Genomic DNA, 18,494 nt, shown 5'->3' with positions numbered 1-18,494 from the left:
TGGGACAACCTGATTCCCCTGTGTCTACCCCAGCGCTTAGAACAGTGCTCTGCACATAGTAAGCGCTTAACAAATACCAACATCATTATTAGGTCCCACAGCTGAGAAGCGGCGAATTTGAACCCACGACCTCCGACTCCCCAGTCCGGGCTTCGGCCGCCGAGCCCCGCCGTCCAATGAGAGAGGGAGGCCCGTCGGTCTGTCCAATGGGAGAGGGCGGCCCGGCCCGGCCCCCGTCCAATGGGAGAGGGAGGCCCGTCTGTCCGTCCAATGGGAGAGCGAGGCCCGGGCCGCTCCCCCGGGTCGGTGGCCGGGCTGCGGGGCCGGGAGGGCCGATACGCGCCCGGCCGGTCCTCCCATTCTCATTCGAGGGAGCGCTTCCTGGGTGCGGAGCACTGTGCTAAGCGCCAGGGAGAGCTTCCGGACCCCGGGCCTGGGGGCGCCCGAGGAGCGGCGGGGGGCCGGAGAATCTGGGGGTCCCAGGGGTCCAGGAGGGAGGGGCGAGGGGCCGGGGCATTTGGGGGTCCAGGAGGGAGGGCGGTGGGTCCAGGGAATCTGGGGGTCCCAGGGGTCCAGGAGGGAGGGGCGAGGGCCCGGGGCATTTGGGGGTCCAGGAGGGAGGGCGGTGGGTCCAGGGAATCTGGGGGTCCCAGGGGTCCAGGAGGGAGGGGCGAGGGCCCGGGGAATTGGGGGGTCCAGGAGGGAGGGCGGTGGGTCCAGGGAATCTGGGGGTCCCAGGGGTCCAGGAGGGAGGGGCGAGGGCCCGGGGAATTGGGGGGTCCAGGAGGGAGGGCGGTGGGTCCAGGGAATCTGGGGGTCCCAGGGGTCCAGGAGGGAGGGGCGAGGGCCCGGGGCATTTGTGGGTCCAGGAGGGAGGGCGGTGGGTCCAGGGAATCTGGGGGTCCCAGGGGTCCAGGAGGGAGGGGCGAGGGCCCGGGGAATTGGGGGGTCCAGGAGGGAGGGGCGAGAGTCCAGGGAATCTGGGGGTCCAGGAGGGAGGGGAGAGGGTCCGGATTATCTGGGGGTCCAGGAGGGAGGGGTGAGGGTCCGGATTATGTGGGGGTGCAGGAGGGAGGGGTGAAGGTCCGGATTATCTGGGGGTGCAGGAGGGAGGGGTGAGGGTCCGGAGAATCTGAGGGTCCAGGAAGGAGGGGGCGAGGATCTGGGGGTCCAGGGGCCTAGGAAGGAAGCGTGAAGGTCCGGAGGATATGAGGTTCCAGGGGTCCGGGAGGGAGGGGTGAGGCTCCGTCCAGAAGATCTGGGGGTCCAGGAGAGAGAGGGGCGAGGATCTGGGGGTCCAGGAGGGAGGGTCCGGAGGATCTTGGGGGTCGGGGTCCGAGAGGGAGGGAGGGGCGAGGGTCTGGAGGATCTGGGGTCTAGGGCCAGGAGGGAGAGAGGTGAGGGTCCAGAGGATCTTGGGGGTCGGGGTCCAGGGGAAAGGGGTGAGGATCAGGGGGTCCAGGAGGGAGGGGCGAGGGTCCAAAGGATCTGGGGGTTCCAGGGATCCAGGAGGGCGGGGCGAGGGTCAGGAGGATTTGGGGGTCCCAGTTGTTCAGGAGAGCAGGGTGAGGGGCTGGAGGATTTGGGGGTCCAGGAGGGAGGGGTGAGTGTCTGGACAATCTGGGGGTCCAGGAGGGAGGGGTGAGGATCTGGGGGTCCAGTAGAGAGGGGCGAGGATCTGGGGATCCCAGGGGTCCAGGAGGAAGGGGTGAGTGTCTGGACAATCTGGGGGTCCAGGAGGGAGGGGCGAGAATCTGGGGATCCCAGGGGTCCAGGAGGGCAGGGTGAGGGTCCAGAGGATCCGGGGGTGCGGGCAGGGTGTGGGTGGTGGCCTGTGGGTGGGCTTGGAGCGGGCAGAGGCTGCAGATGCGGACGGGCCAGCGGATGGGCTGCAGCGGCGGCTCTCTCCGGCCAGGCCCCGGCCCGGGACCAACCGCCTCTCGTCCCGTTGGCATTGGCGAGGGCGATTTTTCCGGCTTGAGTCGTGCCCGAGGAAGGAGAGGGCAGAGGCGGCTTGCCATTGCCGGGGAAGCTACCTGCACCCGCGAGACCGGCCCGAAGGGCACCATCCATCCTCTGCCCCTTCGCCGCGCCCGGGAAATGCCCGGCTGCTATTTCCCCTAAAGACGCAACACCAGGGTGGAAGAGCCGCAGGGAAGAGGTAGGTGGGGAGAGAGAGTGACCCTACAAACAGCCCTCGGCCCAGCGCTTTGCACCCAGTAAGCGCTCGGTAAATACGACTGCATGGGATTGAGGTCAGGCCTTAGGATGGCATAGGTACGGGTGCAGCTGTTAATGCCCCTCGCCCTCCCACCCGGAGATCTCGAGGTGAGCGGTGACTTTAAAGCCATCGATGGGCAGAATTCCAGAAGCACTCTTTCGAAGGCTGTGGGCCCGGAGGGGTGGAGGTTCTGCCCCCAAGCTAGGGGCTCACAGACCTTCTTGGGTAGCGGTGCCCGGGGCAGTTTATCCTCGTGGTCTTATCAAGATCTTGGGTGTACGTGGCTCTGGATGTGAAATTAGGTACCAACTACCTGTTGTGGACCGGTGAAAGTCAGACAGAATTAGAAGCCAAGTGCTCTTCCAGGTGCTCTCACCGTTATCTACAAAATAGTAATGATCGTGGCATTTGAGCGCTTATTCATTCATTGATTCGATCGTATTTATTGAGCGCTTCTGTATGCAGAGCACTGTGCTAAGCTGCTGCTCCTGGGAGAGACTGGCATTATGTTCATTCTCCACCCTTGAGGCTGCACCCAAGGTCCTCCCCCGGAGGGAATTTCGCACCCATCTCTGGGCACTGGCCAACCAGCCCAGCACCTCTCTCGTTCGCCTCTGACTGGAAGGTCCTACATGAGTTCACAGTCTGAGGAGGGAGAACAAGGGCCAACCATGACTGTTGGAAAGAAACCCGGGCCGTTAGTGAAAGACGACCAGCACCATCTCATGAAACCTGACAAAAGCTGATCAGTCAATTTACTGAGCATTTCCTGTGTGAAGAGCATTGTACTAAGCTCTGGGGTTAGAGGCCTTGCCCGATTACGCCCTCACTTCCTCTTCCCTTCTCACTATAAATTAATAATAATAATAATGTTGGTATTTGTTAAGCGCTTATTATGTACAGAGCACTGTTCTAAGCGCTGGGGTAAACACAGGATAATCAGGTTGTCCCACGCAATCAGGATTTAGGTGGATGTGCTTTAAGTGGAGGAGGCCCAAGAATACCTTCCCACTGCCTTCTGCATCACCCTTCTACTTGGACTTGCACCCTTTATTCACCCCTCCCTCAGCCTCACAGCACTTATGTACATATCTGTAATTTGTTTATATTTATGTCTGTCTCCCCCTCTAGAATGTAAACTTGTCGTGGGCAGGGAATTTGTCTACCAACTCTGTCGTATTTTCCAAGTGCTGTATACAGCGCTCTGCCCACAGGAAGTGCTCAATAAATATGATTAATTGATTGAGAGTACAATACAACAGAGATGGTAGACCGGTCCCTGCCCACAACGAGCATACCCTCTGGTTGTTTTCCCATTATGGGCTCCTAGTGGCTATTGTTGCCCTTCTGGTTGGAGAGCAGATTTGGCCATGAACCAAAGGCTTCCGTTAACTGGCACAGGTGATTTAAGTGGGGATTGGGGAAGATTCGAGTTTTGAGTTTTGGGCTAGGTGTTCCTTTAAAATACAATGGACTCCAGCACATCATGTGTGACCAGAAAGTCCCTAGAAATCCAGACCTTGAAAACGTTTCCCAAAAACTTCAACTGATACAATGGATTTGTACGTAAGGATTTTTCTCATTGACAAATACTCGCTCATGAACCCATGCACACCCACGCTTATTTAATAGACTATGAAGTTGAGCAATGAAACAGTCTCTGCTGGCCTCTTGGGAAAATTTATTGCTGTCCTGACAGGTGGCCTGCTTCTCCTTAACGTTTTTTCCCATTTTGTTTTTCAATGGTACTTGTTCAGCACACTACTCTTCCACAACCCAGTCCGCACACATAGTTCTTCTAATGCTACCCTTCTCACTGTACCTCGATCTCGTCAATCTAGCCACTGAAACCTCGCCCACATCCTGCCTCTGGCCTGGAATACCCTCCCTCCTCATATTCGACAATGACTCCCGCCCCCTTCAAAACCTTACTGGAGGCACGTCTCCTCCAAGAGGCCTTCTCAGACTAAGCCTTTCCTTTCTTCTTCTCCAATTCCTTTCTACATCGCCCTGACTTGTTTCCTTTATTCATCCCCCCTCCCAGTCCCACAGCACTTGTGCATATCTCTAACTTATTTATATTAATGTCTACCTCCCTCTCTAGCCTTGTGGGCAGGGAATGTGTCTGTTTGTTCTCTCCCAAGTGCTTAGTACAGTGCTCTGCACACTGTACATGCTCAAAAATATGAGTCAATAAATGAGTGCCTGGCGCTGTACTGAGCATTGTGGTAGATACAAGATAATCAGTTTGGACATGTTCCCTACCTCATTCATTCAATCATATTTATTGAACGTTAATTGTGTGCAAAGCACTAAACTAAGGGCTCATGTGGGGCTTGCGTCTGTTGGAAAAAATAGGATTTAATCCCTATTTTAAAGATGAAGTAATTGAAGCCCAGAGAATTTAATTGACACATCTAAGGTTACACAGCAGACAAGTGGCAGAGCCTGAATTTGAACCCAGGTCCTCTGATTCCCAGGCCCAAATTAAGCAGTGTGGTTTTAACAGTTAATTTATTTCTATAAAACCCACAGAATTTCCTCTTATTTTCCAAAAGGGTTGGGTTTTTTTTGAATTTCTCATAACCTGCCAATTTGCTTCTACTACTAAATAGTCTTTTTTTCTTTTTTGTGTGTTTTAGAAGGTTTTGCCATTTCCTTCATTGGGTTCAAAAAACATTTAAATAAATTGCTATTTATAGGTGCATTTAGGTGGATGTGCTTTAAGTGGAGGAGGCCCAAGAATACCATTTATTTTTGTAACAAGTGTGCTTAGAAATGAGTAAGGATCTTCAATTATTATTGTAACTATAGTAACAATACTACTGCTTTAATTATTAGAGAAGCAGCATTGCTTAGTGGAGAGAGCCCGGGCCCGGGAGTCCAAAGGACCTGAGTTCTAAAGCTGATTCTACCACTTGTCAGCTGTGTGACCTTGGGCAAGTCATTTAACTTCTCTGTGCCTCAGTTACCTCAACTGTAAAATGGGGATTAAGATTGTGAGCCCCATCTGGGACAAGGAATGTGTACTACTTGATTTGCTTGTATCTACCCCAGTTCTTAGGACAGTGCCAGGAACATAAGTGCTTAGAAAATGCCATTATTATTATTATTAGAAGCAGTGTGGCTTAGTGGAAAGAGGCTGGGCTTGGGAGTCAGAGGTCATGAGTTCAAATCCCAGCTCTGCCACTTGTCAGCTGTGTGACTGTGGGCAAGTCACTTAACTTCTCTGTGCCACAGTTCCCTCATCTGTAAAATGGGGATTAACTGTGAGCCTCACATGGGACAACCCGATGACCCTGTATTTCCCCCAGCGCTTAGAACAGTGCTCTGCACATAGTAAGCGCTTAACAAATACCAACATTATTACATTATTATTATTATTATGATTACTGTTATCCCTCTCAGACTGTGAGTCCAGTGTGGGACAGGGACTGTGTCAGACCTGATCATGTTGTATCTATCCCAGCGCATCATAATACATTCCCTGACACATAGTAAGCGCTTAGCAAGCCCCCTCCAAACTATTATTATTTTCATTAATAAACTTTTCAAGCTAGACAGCTGCTTTGTAATCACTCTCATTTGAAAAAAAATGATAGGTAATATTGTTTTTCGGTATAATAATTCATTCAATATATTCAATCGTATTGAGCGCTTACTGTGTGCAGAGCACTGTATTAAGCACTTGGGAAGTAATAATTGTACATCATTTAAATTTTTCCACATTGCTTTTCACATCAGTTATCTCATTTTATCTTTACAACATCCTTCCTTGGTGTGTCCACTAATGTTTTTGTATTGTACTCTCCCAAGGGTTTCATACAGTGCTCTGCATGTAGTAAGTGTTACATAAATACCACTGATTGATCGAAAAGGAGAAGTGAGGTTGTTCTTTATACTGATAGGGAGACCCAGGCAGATGAAATGACTTGCCCAAGGTCACTTAAGGTTAGTGTTTTGATTGCCTTTAGTTTCGAGGACCCCTGACTCCCAGACCTCTGGCAGATTCCAGAGTATTTCCTGGTAGTTGAAGGAACCGATGAACTGGAAAAAATGAGGAGTTCTGTTTTAGACATGTTAAGCTTGAGGTGTCAAACCTGTTTGAGCTGATACACAAAGGATAAGTACTTCACTAAAAAGGCCATTTAGGTGCATTAGAGGGAATTAGGATTAGAATTTAAGAAGCCTGAGGTAATGGTGCAGTGTGAGTTGCTCTTTAAAAGATCCAGCAGCCTTTGAAGGTATCTGTGTTTCTAATGGTATTCGTTTAAGCGCTCACTCTGTGCCAGGCACTGTACTGAGCGCTGGGGTAGATGCAAGCCAGTTAGGTTGGGCAGAGTTCATGTCCCACATAGGGCTCACAATCAATCCCCATTTTACAGATGAGATAACTGAGGTCCAGAGAAGTGAAGCGACTTGCCCAAGGTCACACAGAAGACAAGTGGCAGAACCGGGATTAGAACCCAGGTCCTTCTGACTCCCAGACCTGTGATCTATCCAGTAGGCCATGCTGCTTTTGGAGACTGTAGGACAGCTGCAAACTCCTGAACTCTGCAGTCCATTGTTTGGGGCCTATGCTAACTGATTTAAGCCTCCAAAGGGAAGTTTAAGTAGCCTCTCTGCAAATCTCAAACCTGTCAGAGTAGGGTTGCTTTTGGCTTATGGAAAGACAGCCAGGCAAACTGGTGCCAGCAAAACTAGACATGAACCTGGTTCTCAGGCAATTTAATCCATTTTCTCTTTCCTTCCTCCTCCCTGCATTTTGAAAACTTTAAATTTGAGGATTGGGAGATGAGGCCTTGAAAAAATCCTTTGCCCACACTCGACAGTAATTTATGTTTAGGGGTACAATTCTTAGGTAGCCCCATTTCTCCACGTGTTTCAGAACATTTCTCTTCCTCCAAGTCATTCTAGTCATACAACTGTTGATTTGGATACTTCTGAGGCTTATTCTCCACATTTGAGCCATGGGAACTACAGTGTGCTTTTTGTGAACTAGGCTTGTGCCTCTAATCTTTCTTCTCTCCTAAAGAGTTTGAATTCTCTCTTAATTGGAAGAGCTTGTAATTTAGGGTTGTGAAGAGCTCTGTGGTGATTTATGTGTGAACCCTTCAAAATGTGGGGAGAGCAACTCTTATTCATTCATTCATTCATTCATTCAATCATATTTTTTGAGCACTTACTGTGTGCAGAGCACTGTACTGTTTCATCTTGTTGCACTGATGTCCACCACTACCTCTAAATTTCAGAACACTTAATACCGAGGGAGATTGCCCTTGCCCCGTCAGACTGTGACCTTGGGCAAGTCACTTCACTTCCCTGTGCCTCAGTTACCTCATCTAGAACATGGGGATGAGACAATGAGCCCCATGTAGGGCAGGGACTGTGTCCAACTCAATTTGCTTGGATCCACCCCAGCGTTTAGTATAATAAGCATTTAACAAATACCACAGTTATCATTACTGAAGTAGAGCTCAGGAGTTCTGCTTTGCTTGTGTTCCCTTTCATCGTTAGGGCGCAAGGCAGGATCAATATGGCAGAAAGGCAGCCAGCAGATTGCACTAATGTGTTACTTCTCCTGGTCTCAGGCAATTAACACTAGTAGCAATCTGCAATCTGCTACTAGTGTTAATTGCCTGAGACCAGAAGAAGTAACACATTAGTGCAATCAATGGTATTTATGGATGCCACAGCTCTAGCCTCAGAACTGGGGAGCTGTTGGTGGGGGGGAAGCAAACAGGGCAGGCCCCCTTGCTACTCTTGTTATTTTTCCTTTGCCCTTCACTGGCTTAGCTTAGGAAAGCGATAGGGGATTCTGAGGATAATAGTAAGTGCTTAACAATTACCATAATTATCATTATTATAACAAATAATTTTGGAATCTGTTGTTTATCATGGGCCAGACACTTTACTAAGCACTGGGGTAGATACAAGCAAATCAGATTGGACACAGTTTCTGTCCCACAGGGGGTGCTCAGTCTGAATCCCCATTTTACAGATGAGGGAACTGAGATGTGGAGAAGTGAAGTGACTTGCCTAAGGTCACACAGCAGGCGAATGGCGGGGTCAGGATTAGAACACAGGCCCCTCTGACTTCCAGGCCCATGTTCTACCCGCTAGACCACGTTGCTTCTTGGGTTCTTCTGCCCCCTGCCTCCAAGTTAACGTGGAGCACAGTGTGAAGACTCCTCCTCATATCTCTAATTCATTTTTACTCATTCCTGCCCTTTCACTCTCCATAATTGGCACTTTCATTCCTGAGCCCCTTTTGATTGCCAATATTTTGTATATTGTGACTCACTGTGCCAGTGAGCATCATTCAACAGTTGGGGCAACTGGGCATCAGGAGGGCAGAAGCAGGGTAAGCCCTTTCCCTTGTTTAAATGTACAATAATAATAATTGTGGCATTTGTTAAGTACTTACTGTGTACCAAGTACTATACTAAACACTGGCATGGATACAAGCAAGTCATGGTGGACACAGTCCTGTCCCAAGTGGGGTTCTTAGTCTTAATCCCCATTTTACAGATGAGGTACCTGAGGCATGGAGCAGTGAAGTGACTTGCCCATGGTCACACAGCAGACAAGTGGTGGAGTTAGAACCCATGACCTTCTGACTCCCAGGTCCATGCTCTATCTGCTATGCCATCCTTCTTCTGATCTGATCTAGCAAAAGGGGGCTTCTGGAGGACCCAGATTCTAGCTAGGGTAGTGTAGGCAGGGCTTTTAACGTTTTCCACCTCACTTCTTCAATCTACAAAGGTCTGACTGCTCTGACAGAGCACTGCTGGCTTTTTTTTTTGTGGATAAAGTTGCAAGAGATTCTCCCTTAGACATACACTCGCCAATGTGATCTCTCCCATGGCAGCACCATCGTCTTTGAACAAAGGATGACTCTTCTATTCAAGAACCTTCTGCTGAGAAGCAGCATGACCTAGAGGAAAAAGCACAGGCCTAGGAGTCGGAGGACCTGGGTTCCAATCTCAGCTCTCCACACGTCTGCTGTGTGATCTTGGGTGAGTCACTTAACTTCTCCGTGCCTCAGTTTCCTCACCTTTAAAATACCTGTTCTCCTCCCTATATGGATCATTCACCCCATGTGGGATGGAGACATTGTCTGACCTGATTATCTGTTTTTGCACTAGTGCTTACTACAGTGCTTGGCATGAAGCATATTCTTAATAAATACAATTATTATTATTGTTGTTTATAAGGCCCAGAATGAGCCGCACAATGTTCAATTTCTATGGTTTGACGTGACAGCAGAAAAGTGTATCCATAGTGCAATGAAGAAAAGCCCACTTTTCCTCAGCTCCCCCTCCCTTCCATGTCAACTCATCTTGCTCCCTTTGCTCTTCCCCCTTACGCCCACCTCAGAGCACTTATGTATATACCTATAATTCCATTTATTTATATTTGATGCTCATTTACTTTTATTGATGTCTGTCTTCCCACCACTGCGGACTGTGAGCCTGTTACAGGCAGGGATTGTCTCTCTTTATTGCTGTATTATACTAAGTGCTTATTACAGTGCTCTGAACACAGTAAGTGCTCAATAAATACGATTGAATGAATGAATGAATGAATAAATGACAAGCTGCCCTCGATGGGAAGCCAAAAGGGGAGCAGGGCTTTCTTTAAAAACTTTAACATTTTGAGCCTGAATTTTTTTTTAAACCCTGGAACATCAAGTCCTTTTGTTGTCAGGGTTTGTCATTCTTAAGGATCTCAGGAGTTTACATTTTGCATTTCTTCCTAACCTTAAAAATGTGCTCTTTTGACTATATAGTAACCACAGAGTAGAATTGTAATAAGGATCTTCTTTTCCTGCTTGGTCCCTGAGGTGGATACAACAGTCCCGAAGGCAAAGCATTTGATTTCTTTGGGACATCACTGTTTATCTGTGCTAAGCAACTTATCTCCAAGCCCTAGGATAGATAACTACATGCCAAGCACTGTTCTAAGCATTGAGGTAGATACAGAGTAATCAGGTTGTCCCACGTGGGGCTCACAGTCTTAATCCCCATTTTATAGATAAGTTAACTGAGGCACAGAGAAGTTAAAGAGACTTGCTCAAGGTCACCCAGCAGACAAGTGACAGAGCTGGGATTAGAACCCGTGTCCTCTGATTCCCAAGCCCGGGCTGTTGCCACTAGTCCATGTTGCCCAGCAGTTGAGGAGAACACCACTGACAGTGAAGTTCACCTTTGGGTGTGTGTACTCTTTCAATCATTCAGTCATATTTATTGAGCACTTACTGTGAACAAAGCACTGTACTAAGCACCGGGGAGAGTACAATATAACATGGCTAATGTTCCCCACACGGTAGAGCTCCATAGGTGCTGTTATACTTTTCTACTGTTCTTTGTCTATTGTTGTACTCTCCCGAGCGTTTAGTACAGTGCTCTGCACACAGTAAGTGCTCAATAAATACTACTGATTGATTACTGTTGATGGTGATGCACAATTTTAGTCCACCTGCTGCTGTTGTATTCATCTCCTTCAGGGCATTCTGGTTTTCTGTTTCGTTTGTTTGATTTTCTCAGCTTCCTATCCTTCTTCCTCTTTCTCCCCTGGCATTTTGGCCAGAAATGATTAGGAAGGTGTACCATCCAAGGTTTTTCTTTCCCATTAACTGGTAGAATCCTTCAGGGCAAATAAAAGAGAGTGTAAGTGAGCAGGTGGAAAAAGTTATCAGGACTCCGAAAACTGTCCTTCAATTAATCAGTCAGTTGTATTTTTTGAGCTCTTACCGTATTTAGAGCACCGTGTGAATCACTTGGGAGAGAACAATAAAAGAGTCGGTAGACACATTCCCTGTCCACAGAATAAAGAGCAAATCCAAGGGCAAAGATGTCTCAGAAGGGAGTGGGAGAAGAGGAAATGAGAGCTTAGACAAGGAAGGCCACCTGTAGAAGATGTGATTGTAATAAGGCTTTGATGGTAGGGAGAGTTATAGTCTGGTGCATATGAAGGGGAAGGGAATTTCAAGACAGAGGCAGGAAGTGAGTGAGGTGTCTGTGGCTGAGATAGGTGAGATAGAGGTACAGCGAGTAGGTTGCATTAGAGGAGCCAAGTGAGTGGGCTGGGTTATAGTAGGAAATCAGAGACATAAAGTAGGAGAGGGCAAAGTGATTGACTGCTTTAAAGCCGATGGAGGAGGTTCTGTTTGATGTGGATGTGGATGGGCAACCACTGGAAGTTCTTGAGGAATGGGGAAATGTTGATTTAACATTTTTGTGGAAAAATGGTCCAGGCAGCAGAGTGAAGTAATGGACTGGAGTTGAGAGAGACATGAGGCAGGGAGGTCAGCAAGGAGATTGAATATAAAATTTTTTTTAAAGAAATAGTTAATGAAATTCTACTATCATTATCATTTGCATTTAAGTGCTTCCAACAAGCACAATAGCAAGCAAGTAGGTACAAGATAAGACTAGATCCTGTCCCTGTCTCGCATAGGGCTTGCAGTTTAAATAAGAGAGAACAGGTATTGAATCCCCTTTTTACAGATGAATAAACTGAGGCACAGATATGTTGTGACTTTCACAAGGGCACACAGCAGGCAAATGACGGAGTCAGGATTAGAATCCTTATCCCCTAGCCCCCAGGACCATGTTCTTTCCACTAGATCATGCCGCTTCCCATTATCATATATGTTTCTGTATATTTAAAAATATTTCTTTGCACAAGAATGCCCAAGTTGATTCAAGTTTAAGTACTTCTGTTGAATTGGGGGAAATGGCCCCTTGTTAATAAGCAAGGCCGCTTGAAAAGAAGAATTAGATTCACAGACACTCCTCTCACCAAATACCACCAAAATGATCTCTGAGTTATTCAGAGTTGATCAACCTCTTTGCAGATTATCCAGGCTTGCACATCTCTTTGTCATTGCAGCAACTTTTTGAACTTTGCGCTACTAATGAGCCGTTATGTGTACGTGAATGGGGAAAGGAAGAAAATCATTCTTTTTTTAAAGTGCATAGTAGCTCTGTTCTTGTTTGGTGGGGATGGAGTTGAAGCAGCTGACTACAATAAGAGGCTTTTGTGAGCATGGTTTTGTGCTGGAAGCTCAGTGGAGCAAATTATAGAACAGTCAGTTGCATTTATTGATTGCTTATTGTGTGCAGAGCACTGTACTAAGTGCTAGGGAGAGTACAAAAGACAATAAATGGACAGATTCCCTGCCCACAATGCCCTGTCTCTAGGAGTCCTCCACCTACTTAAACAAACTCAATTTTCTTATAATGTGAGGATTACGTTACTGGAGAAATCTGACTTCAGTGACACACTGATGGATACCACATGCATGTGCATTCAACCAACATGGCAATCACATTCTAATCCAGGTGGACACGCTGTCAGATTGTTCTTCCAATCATATTGTGGTTCTATAATTCCCTGCCTGCATCCTATCCAAGATGTGTAGTGAAAGCACATGTTATGGAAGAACTGGGTGTACTATCAATGCAGACATACATCTGAAAGGATGGAACTAAATACATCAATGAGTCATATTTATTGAGTGCTTACGGTGTATAGGTCACTGTACTAAGTGCTTCGGAGACTACAATATAACAGTAAACTGACACGTTCCCTGTCCACAGGGAGCTTACAGTGTAGTGGGGGAGATGGGCATTAATATAAATTACAGATATGTACATAAGTGCTCTGGGGCTGAGATGGAAGAGAATAAAGGGAACAAATCAGGGTGATGGAGAAAGGAGTGGGAGAAAAGGAAAATGAGGGCTCAGGGAAGGCTTCTGGGAGGAGATGTATCTTCAATAAGGCTATGAAGGTGGGGAGAGTGTCTGTCGGCTATGATGATGGAGGGGATTCCAAGTCAGAGGCAGGATGTGGGTGAGAGGTCAGGTGCGAGATAGACAAAATCGAGGTACAGTAGCAACATGATAATAATCAATCGTATTTATCGAGTGCTTACTATGTGCAGAACACTGTACTAAGCACTTGGGAGAGCACAATGCAACAGAATTAACAGACATTCTCTGCCCACAAGGAGCTTACGGTCTAGCAAGGGAGACAGACATCAATAGGAATAAATAAGTAATTTATAATATATAAATTTGAAGATCTGTACATAAGTGCTCTGGGGTTGGGACTGGGGCAAATATCAAATGGCCAAAGGTCACAGATTGAAATGAATAGAAGATACAGAAGGGAGGAAGGGTCAAGGAAAAGAGGGTTTAATCAGGGAAGGCCTATTTGAGGAGATGTGACCTTAGTAAGTCTTTGAAGTCAGGTGGTTTGGCATTTATAGAAGGGGAGGGAGTTACAGGTGAGGGGGAGATGTGGGAAAGGGGTCGGCAGTGAGATAGATTCATTAATTCATTCAAGAGTATTTATTGAGCGCTTACTATGTGCAGAGCACTGTACTAAGTGCTTGGAATGTACAATTCAGCAACAGATAGAGGCAATCCCTGCCCAATGACGGGCTTACAGTCTAATCGGGGGAGACAGACAAAACCAACATAATCACAATAAATAGAATCAAGGGGATGTTCACCTCATTAACAAAATAAATAGGGTAATAAAAATATATACAAATGAGGACAGTGCTGAGGGGAGGGGGAGAGGGGGAGGAGCAGAGGGAAAGGGGGGGAAGGGGGCCAAAGTGAAGGGGGGAAGGGAGAGGGAGCAGAGGGCAGAGGGGGAGCAGAGAGGGAGCAGAGGGAAAAGGGGAACTCGGTTTGGGAAGGCCTCTTGGAGGAGGTGAGCTCTCAATAGGGCCTTGAAGAGGGAAGGAGAGTTAGTTTGGCGGAGGTGAGAAGGGAGGGCATTCCAGGACAGCGGGAGGACGTGGGCCAGGGGTCGACGGCGGGATAGGCATGAACGGGGGACAGTGAGGAGGTGAGCGGCAGAGGAACGGAGTGTATGGAATGCATTTATTGATTTTAGTCAGAATATCAAATAGTTTGTATTTAATCATATACTGAATTCATTAAGTATATACGTAAAACCATTTGCCTTTGCTTATGTTGTATATGATGGAGAAGCAGTGTGGTCCAGTAGAAAGAGAGAAGGGAGGTGAGGTAGGAGGGGGCAGGGTGATGGAGAGCTTTGAAGCCAAGCGAGTGAGTAGTTTTTGTTTTGTGCGGAGGTCGATAGGCAACCACTGGAGGTTTTTAAGAAGGGGAGTGACAGGCCCAGAGCGTTTCTGTAAGAAGATGATCTGGGCAGCGGAGTGAAGAATAGACTGGAGTGGGGAGAGAGAGAGGAGGAAGGGAGATCAGAGAGAAGGTTGACACAATAATCCAGCTGGGATATTATGAGAGCTTGTTCCAGTACAATAGTCGTTTGGATGGAGAGGAAAGGGTGGATCTTGGAGATATTATAAAGGTCTTGGTGACGGATTGGATGTGCGGGGTGAATGAGAGAGCTGAGTCAAGGATGACACCGAGGTTGCAGGCTTGAGAGATGGGAAGGATGGTCGTACCGTCCACAGTGGCAGGGAAGTCAGAAAGAGGAGGGAAGATAAGGAGCTCAGTTATGAGATCGAGGAGCCTGGAAAACTAGTTTTGAAACTGAATTTGCTGATTGCTATTTCCCTTGTACTTTATATGAAAAATAGCTTTTAGTTTAATTTTGGTCACTCTTTAAATATGAGGAAGAATCTTCATTTAGTAATACTTATTGAGCACTGGTGGGTGCAGAGTATTCACTAGTGCAATAGACTGGCCCCTACATAATCTGAACACAATTTGAACTTCTCATGAGATGTAAAAATAACATGCATTTATTGATTTTAGTCAGAATATCAAATCGTTTGTATTTAATCATATACTGAATTCAGTAAGTATATACATAAAACCATTTGCCTTTGTTTATTGTGTATATGATGGAGAAGCAGTGTGGTCTAGTGGAAGGAGTTTGGGCCTGGGAGCCAGAAGAGCTGGGTTCTCATCCCGGCTCTGCCACTTGCCTGCCTTCTGACGTTCTCTGTGCTTTTACCTTTTACCTTTACCTTCTCTGTGCTTCATTCTTTCTCCTACTTCGACTGTGCCTGTGGGACAGGGACTCTGTCCAACCTGATTATCTTGTCTTTATCCCAGCACTTAGTACAGTGCTTGGCAGAGAGGAAGGTCTTAACAAGTATTACAGTTATGTGGGAAGCTTTGCACAGAAAAACTCTGTGCCATTTGGATAAAATAATGGCTTTGGGGATTAGAAGAACTAGATATTGGACACATTTTCCAGTTTAACTCAGTATGAACAGTAGTGATTAGGTTACCTCACATTTCACTGTTGTCTTACTACTGGTGGCTTCTAAATGGGCTAGAAAGAAATGTAAAGTTTATGGAGATCAAATGTACATTCAAAGGATGGTGTCATACATATCCCCCCTAGACTGTAAGCTCGTTGTAGGCGGGGGATATGTCTATTTATTGTTGTATTGTGTCATCCCAAGTGCTTAGTGCAGTGCGCTGCACGCAGTAAGCATTCAATAAAATATGATCGAATCGGGGCCCAGTGAGTAAGCTGGAGCTAAGGGAGTGTAGTGTGTGGGTTGGGTTGTCGAAGGAGATTACTGAGGTGAAGTAGGAGGGGGCAAGCTGATTGAGTGCTTTAAGGAGTTTCTGTTTGATGTGGAGGGGGATGGGTAGCCACCGGAGGGTCTTGAGGAGTGGAGAGACATGAACTGAACGTTTCTGTTGATAAATGATTCATGCAGCAGAATGAAGTATGGATGGAGTATATGGATGGAATGGGGAGAGACAGGAGGCCGGGAGGTCAGCGAGGAGGCAGATGCAGTATTCATTCATTCATTTATTCATTCATGTATTCATTCAATGGTATTTATTGAGTGCTTACTATGTGCAGAGCACTGCACTAAGTGCTTGGAATGTACAATTCGGCAACTGATAGAGACAATCCCTGCCCAGTGACGGGCTCACAGTCTAATCGGGAGAGACAGACGGCAGAGCAAAACAGAACGAAACAAAAACAAGACGACATTATCACGATAAATAGAATCAAGGGGATGTATACCTCATTAACAAAATAATAGGGTAAATAAAACAAAATGAGCACAGTACTGAGGGAAGGGGAAGGGGGGAGGAGCAGAGGGAAAAAGGGGTAGCTCAATCTGGGAAGGCCTCTTGGAGGAGGTGAGCTCTCAGAAGGGCTTTGAAGAGGGGAAGAGAGTTTGGCAGAGGTGAAGAGGAAGGGCATTCCAGGACAGCGGGAGGATGTGGGCCAGGGGTCGACGGCAGGATAGGCATGAATGGGGGACAGTGAGGAGGCGAGCGGCAGAGGAGCGGGGTGTACGGCCTGGGCAGTAGAAAGAGAAAAGGGAGGTGAGGTAGGAGGGGGCAAGGGGATGGAGAGCTTTGAAGCCAAGAGTGAGTAGTTTTTGTTTCGTGCAGAGGTTGATAGGCAGCCACTGGAGGTTTTTAAGGAGGGGAGTGACAGGCCCAGAGTGTTTCTGCAGGAAGATGATCCGGGCAGCGGTATGAAGAATGGACTGGAGTGGGGAGAGACAGGAGGAGGGAAGATCAGAGAGAAGACTGACACAATAATCCAGCTGGGATATTATGAGAACTTGTACCAGCACGATAACCATTTGGATGGAGAGGAAAGGGCGGATCTTGATGATATTACAAAGGTGAGACCGGCAGGCGTTGGTGACGGATTGGATGTGTGGAGTGAATGAGAGAGCTGAGTCAAGGATGACAATAAGGTTGCGGGCTTGTGAGTCGGGAAGGATGGTTGTGCCATCCACAGTGACAGGGAAGTCAGGAAGAGGGCAGGGTTTGGGAGGGAAGATAAGGAGCTCAATTTTGGACATGTGTTTTAGGTGTTAGGCAGACATCCAGGTGGAGATGTCCTGGATACGAGGAGGAGATACGAGCCTGAAAGGAGGAGGAGAGAACAGGGGAGGAGATGTAGATTTGGGTGTCATCTGCATAGAGATGATAGTTGAAGCCGTGGGAGCGAATGAGTTCACCGAGGGAGTGAGTGTAGATGGAGAACAGAAGAGGGCCAAGAACTAACACTTGAGGAACCCCAACAGTTAGTGGATGGGAGGGGGAGGAGGAGTCTGTGAAGGAGACCGAGAATGAACAGCCAGAAAGATAAGAGGAGAATCGGGAGAGGACGGAGTCCATGAAGCCAAGATGAGATAAGGTGTGGAGGAGAAGGGGATGGTCAACAGTGTCAAAGGCAGCTGAGAGGTCGAGGAGGATTAGGATAGAGTAGGAGCCATTGCATTTGGCAAGAAGGAGGTCACGGGTGACCTTAGAGAGAGCAGTCTCGGTAGAGTGGAGGGGACGGAAGCCAGATTGGAGGGCGTCCAGGAGAGAGTTGGAGTTGAGGAATTCTAAGGCAGCGAGTGTAGATGATTTGTTCTAGGAGAAGTCAAGTGAGATAGGATAAGTACTTGGATCGGCCTGGTAGCAATTTGGATGGAGAGGAAAAGGTGGATTTTAGCAATGTTGTAAAGGTAGAAATGACAGGATTTGGTGACATATTGAACATGTGGGCGGAATGAAAGAGATGAGTCGAGGACAGTGCTAAGGTTTTAGGCATTGGAGGTGAGGCGGATAGTATAGTAGTGTTGTCTACAGTGATGAGAAACTCATTCACTCACTTGGCTTCAACTACCACCTCTATGCGGATAATACCCATATCTACATCTCCAGCTCTGATCTCTCCCTCTCTTTGCAGCTGCGCATTTCTTCCTGCCTTCAAGACCCCTCTACTTGGATGTCTTCTCACTGCAAACTTACATGTCTAAACAGAACACCCTGCCCTCCCCCTGACTTTTCCATCACTTGTAAACAGCAACACCTTCCTGTCTCACAAGCCCGCAACCGTGGCATTATTCTTGACTCCTCTCTTTTGTTCTACCCACATATTCAATCCATCACTGATCCTGTTGGTTCTACCTTCACAACATCACTAAAATCCACCTTTTCCTCTCCATCCAAACTGCCATGTTAATCCAGTCACTTATCCAATCCCACCTGGATTACTGTATCAGCCTCCTTGCTGACCTCCCAGCCTCCTGTCTCTCCCCACTCCTCTCAGCTGCCCCACTGCACACTGCTGCCTGGATCATTTTTCTACCAAAACGTTCAGGTCACGTTTTCCCACTCTTAAAGGAACTCCAGGGGTTGTCCATCCATCTCCGCATCAAGCAGAAACTCTTTACTATTGGTTTTTAAGCACTCAATCACCGTGCTCAATTCTACTTCGCCTTGCTACTCTCCTACTACAACCCAGCCTGCTCTATTTGGTCTTGCCAAGCTCACTT

General features: G+C 47.5%; 1 protein-coding gene across 1 annotated transcript; it reads left to right on the top strand.

Annotated features, from left to right (window-relative positions):
- The first annotated feature begins 270 nt into the window (after positions 1-270).
- On the top strand, positions 271-9,185 carry LOC120638356. The gene is made up of 3 exons (XM_039911976.1): positions 271-385; positions 1,738-2,161; positions 9,093-9,185. Exons 1-3 carry the CDS (start codon positions 271-273, stop codon positions 9,160-9,162), a joined length of 609 nt encoding a protein of 202 aa, XP_039767910.1. The 3' UTR covers positions 9,163-9,185.
- The last annotated feature ends 9,309 nt before the right edge of the window (positions 9,186-18,494 follow it).

The sequence above is a fragment of the Ornithorhynchus anatinus genome, chromosome 4 (genome assembly GCF_004115215.2).
Source record: "Ornithorhynchus anatinus isolate Pmale09 chromosome 4, mOrnAna1.pri.v4, whole genome shotgun sequence".
NCBI classification, from domain to species: domain Eukaryota; kingdom Metazoa; phylum Chordata; class Mammalia; order Monotremata; family Ornithorhynchidae; genus Ornithorhynchus; species Ornithorhynchus anatinus.
The sequence above is the reverse complement of the archived record's forward strand: the minus strand, read 5'-3'. Positions and strand labels throughout refer to the sequence as shown.